The sequence below is a fragment of the Pseudophryne corroboree genome, chromosome 9, assembly GCF_028390025.1.
Source record: "Pseudophryne corroboree isolate aPseCor3 chromosome 9, aPseCor3.hap2, whole genome shotgun sequence".
NCBI classification, from domain to species: Eukaryota; Metazoa; Chordata; class Amphibia; order Anura; family Myobatrachidae; genus Pseudophryne; species Pseudophryne corroboree.
The window spans coordinates 476,860,814-476,876,208 of NC_086452.1; the positions used below are offsets into that span (position 1 = coordinate 476,860,814).

Here is a 15,395-nt window from a genome sequence, read left to right on the forward strand (position 1 = left end):
TGTTGGTCCTGGCCTCGGCCAGGCGAGTGTCAGAATTGGCGGCTTTATCTCACAAAGCCATATCTGATTGTCCATTCGGACAGAGCAAAGCTGCGGACTCGTCCCCAGTTTCTCCTTAAGGTGGTGTCAGCGTTTCACCTGAACCAGCTTATTGTGGTACCTGCGGCTACTAGGGACTTGGAGGACTCCAAGTTGCTGGATGTTATCAGGGCCCTGAAAATATAGTTTCCAGGTTGGCTGGAGTCAGGAAATCTGACTTGCTGTTTATCCTGTATGCACCCAACAATGCTGGGTGCTTCTGCTTCTAAGCAGTCGATTGCTCGTGGGATTGGTAGCACAATTCAACTTGCACATTCTGTGGCAGGCCTGCCACAGTCTAAATCTGTTAAGGCCCATTCCACAAGGAAGGTGGGCTCATCTTGGGCGGCTGCCCGAGGGGTCTCGGCATTACAACTTTGCCGAGCAGCTACGTGGTCGGGGGAGAACACGTTTGTAAAATTCTACAAATTTGATACCCTGGCAAAAGAGGACCTGGAGTTCTCTCATTCGGTGCTGCAGAGTCATCCGCACTCTCCCGCCCGTTTGGGAGCTTTGGTATAATCCCCATGGTCCTTTCAGGAACCCCAGCATCCACAAGGACGATAGAGAAAATAAGAATTTACTTACCGATAATTCTATTTCTCGGAGTCCGTAGTGGATGCTGGGCGCCCATCCCAAGTGCGGATTATCTGCAATACTTGTACATAGTTATTGCTAACTAAATCGGGTTATTGTTGTTGTGAGCCATCTTTTCAGAGGCTCCGCTGTTATCATACTGTTAACTGGGTTCAGATCACAGGTTGTACAGTGTGATTGGTGTGGCTGGTATGAGTCTTACCCGGGATTCAAAATTCCTCCCTTATTGTGTACGCTCGTCCGGGCACAGTACCTAACTGGAGTCTGGAGGAGGGTCATAGGGGGAGGAGCCAGTGCACACCACCTGATCGGAAAGCTTTACTTTTTGTGCCCTGTCTCCTGCGGAGCCGCTATTCCCCATGGTCCTTTCAGGAACCCCAGCATCCACTACGGACTCCGAGAAATAGAATTATCGGTAAGTAAATTCTTATTATTGGTGTTATATCTTGCCAGTTTAAATACCCGTCAGAGCTTACCCTACAGTATACAGCAGTATGGGTGTTGCTTTGCCCTGCTTTGGTGGGGGTTCCAGGTTACCAAGGCTATAGTGGCATGGCAATACAGGTCACGTTTGCCCTACAATAAGAACACCTTACACTTCTCGCTGATCACATTTGTAATTCTGCTCATCTCGCCTTTCAGCTTCACTAGTTAAGGCACGACGGCCACTTTCGCTACATTTTTAACAGGCGGAGTCAGATTATACACGAGAATAGAAGCTTTACCTTACGCTGGCCACGAGGGGGGAGGAAATCAGATTTCTTACCTTTTGTCCATACAAATTCCTGACTAGAAATACTCAGGATATAGGCTTTACGCTTCAGTCATTTCAAGGCCTTGCTACAGCAGCAGCCATACCCAGACCATGTGGTAGAATACGGGTAAGGTACTGCCACCTAACTCGAGACATCTCTAATCAAGTGTCAGTGGCCTTTACAACTAAGCCACTGACATAATGGGGTTCCAGCCCATCTTCGAACGTCAGTTGTGGGCATCCACAGGTGGGTGGGTCCGCAAATTTAGGGTTCACAGCGTACAAAATACAGTTCCATCGTTGCCATTTACAAGACAGGTCTACCTATGTCATACAACAAGACGGCTGTTCTGCAGACCGTGACACAGGCTCTAGTAGTCTCAGCAGTTTGATACCGCAGTTAACACCCGAGTCAGTTATTCCAGTTGGGATAGTTCCAAAACTGGATTATTCTGTCAGTCCGGTACTGACCCTACAGACAGTACGTCGCTTACTACAGATCCAACATGGACTACTTGCAGTTGGCATGTTGGAAGCCACAGTAATTCTGGATTACGATGGATCTCGTACTTAGACGAATCAGGCCTACTTATGGGTTGCTGTAAAAACCATGCTTACTTTCAAGCGCTACCGCTTGCGTTCCTATCGGCGCCTCGGGTAGTCACAATAGTCAGGATAGTTCATCTCAGAGTCCTGAGAGCGATAACAGTTCCCTGCTTTGCAGGTCTGCTCATCAAAGCTCCGTCTCGACACTGCAACGGGCCTTACTAACGTACAATGGCGTCGTTCAGCACGATTGGATTGTTAACCTCAAGAAATCCAGCTTCATTCCGTCACAAAGGATTCATAGGAATGATTCCGTGGATAACCGGATTTACCTGCCTGACCACAACACAGTGTTCGTCATCACGTACAGTTAGTACGCAATCCACGTACAGTCTCGGTACGTTTTGGCATTCAACTATTGGGAAGGAAGGTGGCGTCTTTCAACGCACTCCAGTTCGCAAGAGTTCACTCAGGTCATTTTCACCTGGATGTTATTGCACGCATCTACAAATTCATCAGATAGTGCGTTTGTCTCCAAGGGCCAGAGTATCACTACTCTGGTGGCTCCAAGTGCACAATCTCACCGCAGGGCGACTGTTCTGCGTCTGAATTTGGATAATTCTAAATACGGACGCGAGTCTCGAAGGTGGGGGACCTAGGGTCCCAAATGATCAACTTCACAAATCGCGGAAGATTGCGGTCGAGTACATGTCCTGGAACTCAAGGCAATTTACAACGCGCTGCGGCAAGCAGTGCAGATGCTCCGGTCTCAGACTGTCCAGGTGCGATCAGACAACACGACGGCGATCGCATACATCACCGATCAAGGAGCAACTCGAAGTCTCATGACAATGCGCGAGTTGCTCGAATCTTCAATTGGGTCGTGTGTCACCAAATGATATAGTCAGCAGTGTTCATTCTGAGTGGACAGCTGCAAGGCAGCTGTCAGGATTTTCATCCAGGAAAGTGGGCATTGAATTCAGAAGCGTCCCAGATGTTAGTACAGCAGGGAAATTACCCACAGGGGGATCTAATGGCATCTCGCACATCAAACATTCCAGTATGTGTCCTGAGCAAGAGCTCCAAAGGCAGTGGCAGTGGATGCTCTCACGATCGCGTAGCCGTACAGCTTTGTGCATCTGTTTCCGCTGCTTTCTCGGTTGCTAAAGCGGACTAAACGAGAGTACACGACGGTCATACTAGTGGTTCCTTATTGGCTTCGGAGAGCATGGTACTCTGATTTCCGCAAACTACTCGCAGCCGATCCTTGACCACTTCCGCCACGTACGGACCTGTTACAACAGGTTCCATTCCTTTACCCCGATTTAGAGCGGCTGCGTTTGACGGGGGGGGTGCCTGTTGTAACCGCCCTTACGAAGAGAGGGTGTTCCAGAATCTGTTCTACCAACCATGTTACGTGCTAGGAAGCCAGTTACGGCAGCTAATTATCACAGGATTTAGCTATATAGGTTGCTGGGAAGCTCGGACGTTTCCGACATCATCTATTCCGTCTTTTAATATTTTTTACAGACTGGGTTAGGTGGAGGACTACGTTTCTACACTGAAAGTGCAGGTTTTTGCCTTGTCAAGTTACCTTCAAAGGCATTTGGCTCTTTTACCGATTGTACACACCTTCCTGCAAGGTGTCCTCAGACTACAACCTCCATTTATACCACCTACAGCCAGCGCCATGGGTTTCGTTTTTTTTTACAGTCTTTATATTTTGAACCCTTACATCAAGTGGATCTTAAGTTTCTCACTTGGAAAACAGTTTCTCTTAGCCTTAGCAAGGCGTGTTTTAGACTTGGGTGCCTTGTCATGCAAGCCACCGTATCTTGTGCTCGTAGAGCGGAACTTCGCACAAATTCCTTTTTCTCACCAAAAGATGTTACGCATCACTTAACAAATCGTAGTTCCTGTGTTATCAGTATGTTCAGGAACTACAGTTACTTAAGATGTGGTACGCGCACTACGCGTTTATGTAGCCCAAACATTAATTGTAAGTAAAACGGACACTTTGTTTGTTTGTTCTCTATAATGTAGTTAAGATAGCTTGGCCAGCTTCCAAGCAGACCTTATGTCATACGTCAGCCTTAGCTTCATCATAGCCTACAAGCGCCATCAGTGTCAGGCCATTCCACACATTCTTGAGAACGTCATGGGCAGGCGACAACCGCCTACATCAGTGTCAGACTATTCCACACGTTCCTTGTGAACGTCATAGGCAGCAGGTCGTGGACCTTCTAAGAAACAACTTAGACGAGCTGCTACAGGGTCATCGGTGCATGACCATCAGTGCACACGTTTGTGCGCTTTTACAAGTTTGCTACGTTTACGGCATCAGTGTCTAGCTTTGGCCGTCTAGTGTTGCAGGTGCCAAACAGCTCTCCCGCCCAAGGGGGAAACTTTGGTACGTCCCAAGAGTACTCCAGTGACCCCTAGTGGATGAAAAAGAAAATAGGATTTTGGTACTTACCAGGTAAATCCTTTTCTTTGAATCCATAGGGGGCACTGGACGCCCACCCAGAGCAGTTTTACCTGTCTTGTGGTAAGCTCAGTGGATCTTATGGGAACACATTATCACCAATGGATACGATGTTATGGTGATATATATTATGGTGTCAACTGCTTAGTTGTCAGTTACGTTATGTGTTAACTTTAGTGTTGACCATTATATTATAATGTTATATGTAATTCTCTATAGGTCATATGTTATATGTAATTCTCTATGGTTCATCCTCTCTATCGCTCCTGTTCGGCCCAGTAAAAATACTGAAGGGTCTATGGGAGTATGGAGGGGATGGCCAGTTATTAATTTAAATGTGTGCCATTCCCGGGTAAGCCCCGTCCATATCCCAAGAGTACTCCAGTGCCCCCTATGGATTCAAAGAAAAGGATTTACCTGGTAAGTACCAAAATCCTATTTTTACAACGAACATTGGTATGTATGAAAATCACATCGCCAGCAGCCACAAATGTAGACAGACATCACAGGCACAGTACACCGCAGTGCAATATATGGCTCTAGCAGACATCACAGGCACAGTACACCGCAGTGCGATATGTGGCTCTAGCAGACAGCACAGTACACCGCAGTGCAATATATGGCTCTAGCAGACATCACAGGCACAGTACACCGGAGTGCGATATGTGGCTCTAGCAGACAGCACAGTACACCGCAGTGCAATATATGGCTCTAGCAGACATCACAGGCACAGTACACCGCAGTGCAATATATGGCTCTAGCAGACATCACAGGCACAGTACACCGCAGTGCGATATGTGGCCCTAGCAGACAGCACAGTACACCGCAGTGCAATATATGGCTCTAGCAGACATCACAGGCACAGTACACCGCAGTGCGATATGTGGCCCTAGCAGGCAGACAGCACAGGCACAGTACATTGCGGTGTGGCTCTAGTATTGTTTGTGTTTCTTTGCGGTAGGGATCTTGTGTTGCCGGATGGAAACAGAGTCAGCGCATTTTCTGTAGCAAGCACAGCCATTGCAGCGGCTCAGTGGTCTTCTACACAGGTAAGTCTCTACTCACCCCCCGTGTTTGCTGCTTGTGATTCCTAAGGCTTGAACACTACGTCTATAGCATCCATTACTTGTAGTAAGTGCATCTCTCTCCTGTGTAGGCTCAGCAGAGCGGGGAGGGAGCAGAATATGGATATGCACAGCAAGGACAAGAAGGATACACACAAGTGAGTGTTACTCAGCTTAGGACTCTCCTTTGTTGTGGATTTGTTACAGCAATGACTAACCTCTCTCTCCTGCCTCTTCCAGGACAACCAGCAGTTTTATACGCCTCAGAGTGGGGGCGCTGAACAGGGCACAGCTGCAGCAGGTGAGTGGGGGAGAGGAGAGTATGTACAATATAATGGTCGGCCTATATTACACAGTGGTGTCATAACCTATCACTTCTTCTACAGAGGGTGCCACCCCTGCCACCGCAAGTACCAGCGCTGCAGTAGTGTGTCAGAGTCCGCAGCTCTACCAGCAACCTGGCTCTCCGGTACGTGTCCTTGTTTATTGAAGATTTTTAGGTTTATGAACAATGGAATGGATATAGAAAAAGGGGGAGCTCTGAAAAATGGAGCAGGAGAAACATTGCAAAACAAATGTACGTTCGTAGCAAAGTGGTTAAAAGCCACAGTGCATGTTACACAGAAACAAATATCCGGAACGGACGCAGCTGAAGTCACTGGAAAATGGAGACAATGTAGTGGCGGGGAAGGGGATACAGAGTCCTTGGTCCCTCCTCCCCTATACCCCAGGCCAGACAGGTTTTTTTTTTGGTTTGGTGCCGGCAAGAGCCATATGCACCTTTAGACGGGGTTCTTCCTCGCCCCCTCTAGACCACCAGGGCATTTAATTTGGCATTGGGGACCCTTTATAGATGTCATTCAGCCCTGGGGGTTAATGTCAGCACAGGGGAGGTAGGCTCTCCTTCCTGGAGCCTCACAGTGGCTTCCCGCATCTGAGCTGCTCCTTCTCGACCTCCTCTCCCTGAGTGAGACGCTCGGTGGCCATTTTATTCATATGTCTGCTGCAGCAAGTCTCCCTGTATACCCCTCCCCAGGGCCAGGTTATGCAGCGCTTATCCTACCAGGCCATTTATATTATACAGGTTGAGTATTCCATATCCAAATATTCCAAAATACGGACTTTTTTGAGTGAGACCGAGATAGTGAAACCTTTGTTTTTTGATGGCTCAATGTACACAGTTATTAAAACTATTGTATTAAATTACCGTCGGGCTGTGTGTATAAGGTGTAAATGAAACATAACTGAATTGTGTGAATGTACACACACTTTGTTTAATACACATTTATTAAAAATATTGGCTAAAATGACCTTCAGGCTGTGTATATGTAACATAAATACATTCTGTGCTTACACTTAGGTCCCATCACCATGATATCTCATTATGGTATGCAATTATTCCAAAATACGGAAAAACCCCATACCCAAAATTCCTCTGGTCCCAAGCACTTTGGATAAGGGATACTCAACCTGTATATACATTGTATGTGACTGCTGTGGTGATATACAGTTTCTCCTATAACTGTCAGTTATATCTGTCCCTGTTACTCTCTCATTAACCCATTACTGGGTGTATAGGGGTCAGTACCTCACATTGACGTGTACTGTGCATTGTCTGGCTATACTCGCACTGTGTGCTTATAGTACCTATATCACTATGTCCTGCAAAGGTCAGGAGGCTGGGGCTCCTCTACTGGTTACATGCAGATCCTGTTCAGCTAGCTTATCCCCTCAGAACTATACATCCCAGCATGCCCTTTAACCGTTTTAGCATGGCCAAAATGCAAAACTGTTGCAGGATATGCTGGTATGTGTAGTTCAGCAACAGCTTGTGGCCAAAGGTTCCCCATCCCTGCTGTACAGGATGGTCTGTGCTTAAAATGTTCTATCCCACCAGCACCTGTCCAGGAACCACCTTGGGCATCTTCCTTATCTCAGGTCATGATGTAGCTAGTTGATCGCCTGTCAGCTCCTACTCTGCCTCCTTGACTGGGGTTCCCTCAGCATTTACCACCTGCTTTGACTACCCCCGCTATACACCCTTCCTGGATGGATACTTTTCACACTCTTCAGAGTTTGGCCCAGACGTTTTCAGCAGATGCTACAAGGCGAGAGACCGTTAGCCGCCAAACCACATAGACTCCATCAATCTACACTGGCTTCAGATTCTGAGGTATCATCTGATCAGAAGGCAGATGATACAAATGTCTCATCATGAGTCTTCTTCCGTCCGTGAGGAACAGGGCTGTAATGTGGATGTTCCCGCTTTAGTGCGGGCAGTCGAAATTATTGTGGACATAGAAGAGGTGGAGTCGGCTCTGAAGCCTAAAGCCCCAGTGTTTAAACAACAGAAGGCCATTAAAGCAGAATTACATTATTTGGATCAGCTTACCGAACTTGTGCATGATGCCTGAATTGCTCGTAAACAAGCGGTTCCATACAGCAAAAAGACAGCCTCTCATCGATTGCCACCAGGGAACAACTGTCCTGCATCTCCCATATTAGGGAAGTGGCTTCCATGGTAGCTTGTGGAGTTCTCTGGCTCCACTTCCAAAAAGCACCTGAATTTCTACCCTTCACAAGTGCCTCAGGTCTTTATCAAAGTTGTGGCAGTCATGGCTGCACATCTTGGGAGTCAAGGGGATATGAATCCTTCCTTACCTGCACGACCTATTGATTTTAGCCCAATCTCAGGAGGTCCTGCGACATCTCCATCTGACTGTTGTCTTTCTGCAAGTGCATGGCTGGATTATCAAGTGGAAAAAGTCCTCCCTCTCTTCTCAGAGGATGTTACATATAGGAGCCCTACTAGATTCTCAGGTCCAGAGGATTTTCATGCCAGCGGCCAAGATAACTGCACTTCACACTCTCCTTCGCATGTTTCTTCGACATCGGCAGGTGTCCATCCACTCAGCCATGCAGGTCCTTAGGTCCATGGTCGTCCCCTTCAACATGGTGGAGTACACCCATTTTTACTCCAGACATCTTCAACACCTGGTCCTGACATGTTGGACTGGGCAGCATCATCTTATCAGAACTCAAACAATTGTACTATCCCCGGAGGTCTGGCTCTCCCACTTGGACGAGGGTCGTCCCTTTTTGATTCTGGATTACGTACCAACCTCCACGAGTTTCTGAGCAGTGACCAGTCAGCGGTCCTTTCAGGGACGTTGGACTGTCCACAAGTCACCTGCCCATCAACATACTGGAGCTCTGGGCAGTGTGCTGGGCCCTCAGTCTGTCGCAAACCTTTCTCCACGGCCGACCTGTTTAAGTCCACTCCGACAATGTGACTATGGTAGCCTACCTCAACCATCAGGGAAGTTCATACAGTCTGTGCGTCATGAGGGAAGTGGCGTGAATTCTTGCTTGGGCAGAATGTCGTCCTCTTCCGGCTATCTCGTGGTGTTTATCCCAGGAGTCCCTAAACTGAGAAGCAGTATACTGGACCAGGGATACCGCAGCTGCCTTCGTGGACGCAGTGGATCTTCTATCTGGCATATATTTTCCCTCCAGTTTCGCTCCTTCTGAGAGTTCTTTGCAAATTCAATAGGGAAGGAGGCATCATGTTTCTCATAGCTCCAGACTGACCGAGGCGTCATTGGTTTGCAAACATGCATGGTCTCTCAATATACACTCCCTTTCGGCTTTTTTTAGGGCCAGATCTGCTGACTCAGGGTCTGTCTACACCCATACCTGGCTCCTCTTTGACGGCATGGCTATTGAAACATCCCTCTTCAGATCTAAGTGCTTCTCATGCTCTGTTGTTCAGACATGCTGAAAGCTTGTAAGCCTGCCTCAGCCCAGAGTTACTACAGGTTTTGGCACGCTTATGTTCAGTAGTGTTCCCCCAGGGGCTCTAATCCTACTGCGTTAAGAGCTGCGAGAGTTCTTACCTTTCTCCAGTCAGGGTTGGACTTAGGCCTCCCTCAAAGTAAAAGTACAGTATCTGCTCTGTCAGTTTGGTTCCAGTGAAAGATCGCTTTACTACCTGATAGCAGGAACTTTTCAGGGCACTCTCCGCATTCAACATCCATTTGTCCCTCCGGTGGCTCCTTGGGGTTTGTCTTTAGTTCTCCAGGCTTTACAAGCATCTCCATTTGAACCTTTGGTCTCTGTGTACTCTTAAGTGGCTGACGTGGAAAACACACTTTCTCCTTGCTATTGTCTGTTTGCAGTGTGTCTGATTTAGAGACGCCATCACTCCTCCTTTTTGATTTTCCATCTGGACAGAGCCATCCTCTGAACTAGGCCTGACTACCTTCCTAAAATTGTCTCCAGCCTTCATATTAATGAAGAGATTGTAGTTCCAGCTTCTCAATAGTAGACCCTTTCATTGATGTGGTACGTGTGCTTCAGATTTGTGTAGATTTTAACCAAATCTTTCACAAACCGCGATGGCTTACAAACGAGCAGAATGTGGTCACAGCTCATTCCACAGGGCCCTCTTGGACGGCTAGTTGTGGAGCGTCTGCTGAACAGTTGTGCAGAGCGGCTGCGTGGTCTTCTGTCGCCGCTTTCCTTTGTTTCTACTCCTTTGATACCTTTCCCTGCCAGGATGCTGCCTTTAAGCAACTGGTTCTCCATACAGCTCAGGGCCGTCTCCTCCCCTAGGAGAAACTGCTTTTGGCAAACATACCATTGGTATCCCTGTGGATCCCTATGGACCCTGACAAAGAATATACGAGTTGTGGTAGACTTACCTTTTGTTAACGCTTTTTTTATTTTTCCTTCTTCAAAGTCAATGGGGTCCACAGGGCACCCACCTTGACGCACCTGGCTCCTATGGGTGTTTCTTCATGGTCACTAGTTCCCCTACTTTGTGTTTCTTCCTTCTGTCCTGCTCCTGCCTTGGGCTTGTTCACTAAACTGGGTGGGGATATAGGGGAGGAGGGACCAAGGCATCCTGGGAGCTAAAGCTTTAACTGTTTGGTGCTTGGTCCACTCCAACAACCTACACCTCATGGTAGACTTCGAGGAAAGAGTTAACAAAGGTCTACTATAACTTACTTTCTGCTACCGATTCCTCTCCCTATGTAACCAAGCGTCTGACTTGCCTCCATTGCTTTGTTCCATTGCTTGCCTGAGTTTGACATGCCTCCTCTACATGTTTACAGCAAGAGCTATAAAATGTTATCTCCTGACCTTTCTGAGGTTCTTATTATGTAACTGAATTCTGCCTATTCTGTCTCTCCAGACACAGCCCAGCACCAGTGCCACGTCCAGCTCCGCACCCAGCACCAGTACAAGCACCGAAGAGGCTGCTCCTCCAAATGCCATTATACCGGGGGCAAAATATTGTAAGTACAGCATTCTGATGCAGTCTATCTGGCCCCCTCCTAGATCAGAACACAATTCTATAATGATGTTATGTCCCCTCAGCTGTTCCAGACACGTCCACATATCAATACGATGAGTCTTCTGGATACTACTATGATCCACAAACTGGTCTTTACTACGATCCTAATTCCCAGGTAAGCATTAGGGGGTGCTCCTGCTGGTGTGACTGTTGTTATAGAAGGTTCCTCACAGCACATTGTCTGTTTCCATAGTATTACTACAACTCCCTAACGCAGCAATACCTGTACTGGGATGGGGAGAAGCAAACCTACCTGCCAGCTGCGGAAGGGGCAACACAGAGCGGAACTCAGGCAAATGGTGCTACCACCAGCGGCACTAAGGAGGGAAAGGAGAAGAAAGAGAAGCCAAAAAGCAAGACAGCCCAGCAGGTAAGGAGGATTGGCACCCGCCGCCTCATGTCTCCCTCCCAATCTCCTGGGGCCCTAACGCCTGGTCTCTTCCAGATTGCAAAAGATATGGAGCGCTGGGCAAAGAGCTTGAACAAACAAAAAGAGAACTTCAAGAACAGCTTCCAGCCCCTGAGTGCCCGTGATGAAGAGCGGAAGGAGTCTGCAGCAGCAGATGCCGGCTTTGCCTTGTTCGAGAAGAAGGTGCGTTGTCCCCATGCAGATCTGTGTCTCCTGTGACAACATGGAGGTTGTGCTCACTCGCAATGTATTCTCTCCTCCACAGCAAGGAGCGTTGCTGGAGAGGCAGCTGTTTCCGGAGATGATGATGATGATGGCCGCTGAGGAGGAAAAGCCTCCCAAGGTGAGAGTGAGCCCATGGAATGTATTAGTTTCTGCAGTTCTGTAGCCCTTTCTAATCGGTTTCTTTCCCCTGTAAATGTAGCGGGCACTGGTGGCAGCTTACAGTGGTGACAGTGATAATGAAGAGGAACCAGAGCGGCTGCAGGGAATGGTCGATGAGGAGAAACTAACAGACTGGAAGAAAATGGCCTGTCTGTTGTGCCGTAGGCAGTTCCCTAACAAGGACGCTCTAACGAGACACCAGCAGCTGTCTGACTTACACAAGGTGTGTCTGATGGAACAGACTCTGGATCTGCCGTCTCTGCTGCATGCAGCATTATGGTACATAAATTCTCTTGCTGCCTTTTACAGCAAAACCTCGATGTGTACAGGCGATCGAAGCTGTCTGAGCAGGATCTGGATGCCCTGGAGCAGCATGAACGAGAGGTGAGAACAAGTCCTGTTCTGTATACTATGCAGTACCAATATAATGCTTATCCTAGGCCTGTACTCTGCCTGCAGGGTGCTTCCTGTCTCTTCTCCATACACCACTGACGTAGAATTTGACGGCAGATAAGAACCATTTGCCCCATCTAGTCTGCCCATTTAGAGTGCGGTTATTAGGGTTAGTGGTTAGTTAGATTAGGGGTTTGGTTAGCGTATTATGGACTAGTTGGAGTAGTAGGATTAATTGAGAGGGTTTTGGGTATTAGTGGTAGGTTTGTGGTTAGGAATATTTTATTATATAGTGCATGTTGTCCAATAGGACTTAAATTGAGTGTATTGGGGGTAAAGGGATTAGGATTAAGGGTTAGGGCAGTAGTGTGGGGGTATCTGGAAAGGTACGGCCAGGTCACCATGGTCCAGCTGGAGCGTGTCCAGGATGGAGAGCAGAAGCTGTAGAGTAAAGACATGAACCACTGTCAGAATCTTGTGATTCCTGCTCATGGTACAGCGGCTGGGGGGGGGTAGTGATCTTAGATGAGAGCAGCGGAACTGCTCTAGGCTGTAACTTGCTGACAGTGACTGTGATACTCCTTCCTCTGTAGTCTAAGTACAGGGACCGGGCGGCAGAGAGACGGGAGAAGTACGGCATTCCGGAGCCACCAGAGCCCAAGCGGAAGAAACAGTTTGATCCCACTGTGGTGTAAGTGTCTCCCCGCAGGGCATAGAGGGGCTTTAGCCTGCAGCTGGTGCACTGATCTAACCACACCCCCTCTCGTATTACAGGAACTATGAGCAGCCCACCAAGGATGGCATCGACACTAGCAATATTGGCAACAAAATGCTGCAAGCCATGGGCTGGAAAGAGGGCTCCGGCCTTGGGCGAAAGAGTCAGGGAATCACTGCCCCTATTCAGGTGAGGACTTGCTGTTCCCGGGTTCTGTATGTCTATACTATGTGTTCTAATAATAGCTATGTATTTATATTGTTGTCTCACCTTGGTGTAAGTACCGGAACTGTTCTCCCAAGTCTTTCCTGTGTGTGCGTATCTATCTGCCTAGCCTTGTGGTACCAGGGCTGTTTCCTTCATACCTGCTCCCGCTTGCTGTATGCACGCCAAGCTCTCCAGGACACTAGTCACCGGAGAACTGACCGTGAGGTGGCCATAACGTGGATACAGTGTAGGCCTTGTAAGCGGCTATGCAGGTCTCTTGTATGATGTGGCTTTGATTCTTATTGGAGGAATACGCCTCCTCCGCTGTACACTGTCTGGAGAGGTGCTTACAGTTTGTCATATTTCCCAGTACTGAACTTCCATCTTTGTTTGCAGGCCCAGGTCAGGATGCGTGGTGCAGGGCTTGGCGCTAAAGGAAGCTCATATGGCGCCAACACGTCGGATTCTTACAAGGATGCAGTAAGGAAAGCCATGTTTGCGCGGTTCACAGAGATGGAATGAGAAAACGATGAAGAGGAAATGCTTGAACTTTCGCCCTCTAGAGGGCAGCAACAGAACTGCAATTTGCAGTCCAGTACCATTGTGGCCCCTGAGGGGAAGGAACGGAGGCCCCTGTAAATATGTATAATAAGACTCTGTACAGTGTAAATATGTTTCTGTTTCTATGTTAAGGTTGTGAGTTTCCTCCACTCAGTAGCGGGAGAGATTACGTCACTCTTCTACTTGATGAACTTTGTACAGTTTTGTTTCTCCCTTTTTCCCCAACGAAATAAATTTCAAAGCAAAATCCAAACGTTTTGTTAACATAAAGCAGAAGACACTGGAGCTGGTGGTGATGAGAATACAGGACCCTTGCTGGAGGGCTCTGCACAGTGTGGCCAGTGGGTGGCAGCATGTTACCACCTACTTGGTCTCTGCCATTCCCAGCTAAAGGTGTTGCCTTCCTCTGTGTGTTCCAGACTACAGGAAAGTCATTTCCAGGTGGCAATCAGTTGGGTTACTGAATTAGCCATTTAGTGCAGAAGTTCTGGGGATGCATGATATGGGTTTACCAAGCGTGTTTTTTAAGATTTTTTTTTTTATGTCCTAGAGGATGCTGGTGTCCACATAAGTACCATGGTGTATAGCACTTTTAGAGTTTGAGAGTGTGGGCTGGCTTCTCCCTCTATGCCCCTCCTACCAGACTCAGTTTAGAAAATGTGCCCGAAGGAGCCAATCACAGCTAGGGGAGCTCTACAGAGCTTTTCTAGTAAAGGTTTTCTCTTTCATCCACTAGGGGACACGAACAGCTTATGCAGTAGGGGGTGTGAAGCTTGCAACCGGAGATGTGGCACAATCTATGATTAAACATTGTCTGCACAGCCGGCTCCTCCCCCTTAACGCCCCTCATCCCCCAGTTTAAAAAATTGTGCTGGAGGAATAGCACGTGGGAGCTACTGCTCCTAGACACAGAATACTGAAAGATATTTCTATAGTGCGTCAACCTAAAAAAGGGGGACAAAGCTAAAAGGTATTTGAGAGACATAGATCCCTTCTGAAGGGACCTGCATCTCTCTATAGGAGATCCACACAGACACCGCCTGATAAAAGGTGGTGAGGAGAGCAGGAGCCTGAATAACTGCCTGTGAGTACTGGTCGTACAAAAGGGCCCCTCTTCAGTGAGTTATTTTCATTATGTACTTAGTCTGACAGATCTCTCATGTTAAACGGCGGCGAGGAGATCAGAAGCGCCGCAGCATGGGGGAAGCACTCTCCAGTGGAACGTGTGCGCTGCCCGGAAGAGCCACTACGGGGCTTAGAGAAACTGAGCCTTAGCGTGTGCCGGCCAAACCGAGCACATAGCTCGACAATAGAGACGCGCTGCGCTTCTGAGAAAGTGGAGCCAGCGGGGTATATAGCTGAGTGGCGGCGGGTGCCTTCACTGAGACTCGCTGTGCTTCTGAGAAAGTGGAGCCAGCGGGGTATATAGCTGAGTGGCGGCGGGTGCCTTCACTGAGACTCGCTGTGCTTCTGAGAAAGTGGAGCCAGCGGGGTATATAGCTGAGTGGCGGCGGGTGCCTTCACTGAGACTCGCTGTGCTTCTGAGAAAGTGGAGCCAGCGGGGTATATAGCCGAGTGGCGGCGGGTGCCTTCACTGAGAGTCTGTGCTACTGAGGAAGAGGAGCCAGCGGGGTATATAGCTGAGTGGCGGCGGGTGCCTTCACTGAGACTCGCTGTGCTTCTGAGAAAGTGGAGCCAGCGGGGTATATAGCTGAGTGGCGGCGGGTGCCTTCACTGAGACTCGCTGTGCTACTGAGGAAGAGGAGCCAGCGGGGTATATAGCCGAGTGGTGGTGGGTGCCTTCACTGAGACTCGCTGTGCTACTGAGGAAGAGGAGCCAGCG

The 15,395-nt window shown here is 48.4% G+C and overlaps 1 protein-coding gene across 4 annotated transcripts in view; it reads left to right on the plus strand.

The window, feature by feature from the left end:
* The window catches only part of RBM5 (RNA binding motif protein 5), a 35,286-nt gene extending 21,481 nt beyond the window's left edge, over window positions 1-13,805 (plus strand). For all 4 annotated transcript variants that reach the window (XM_063941416.1, XM_063941418.1, XM_063941417.1 and 1 more), the window contains 14 exons: window positions 5,422-5,509; window positions 5,617-5,682; window positions 5,765-5,825; window positions 5,911-5,993; window positions 10,722-10,824; window positions 10,907-10,998; window positions 11,077-11,253; window positions 11,329-11,475; window positions 11,558-11,635; window positions 11,717-11,899; window positions 11,986-12,060; window positions 12,663-12,760; window positions 12,844-12,973; window positions 13,388-13,805. In XM_063941416.1, coding sequence (XP_063797486.1) covers window positions 5,422-5,509; window positions 5,617-5,682; window positions 5,765-5,825; window positions 5,911-5,993; window positions 10,722-10,824; window positions 10,907-10,998; window positions 11,077-11,253; window positions 11,329-11,475; window positions 11,558-11,635; window positions 11,717-11,899; window positions 11,986-12,060; window positions 12,663-12,760; window positions 12,844-12,973; window positions 13,388-13,513 — 1,507 coding nt within the window. In that variant the 3' untranslated portion in view covers window positions 13,514-13,805. The remainder of the gene's footprint in view (window positions 1-5,421; window positions 5,510-5,616; window positions 5,683-5,764; window positions 5,826-5,910; window positions 5,994-10,721; window positions 10,825-10,906; window positions 10,999-11,076; window positions 11,254-11,328; window positions 11,476-11,557; window positions 11,636-11,716; window positions 11,900-11,985; window positions 12,061-12,662; window positions 12,761-12,843; window positions 12,974-13,387) is intronic.
* Window positions 13,806-15,395: the final 1,590 nt, after the last annotated feature.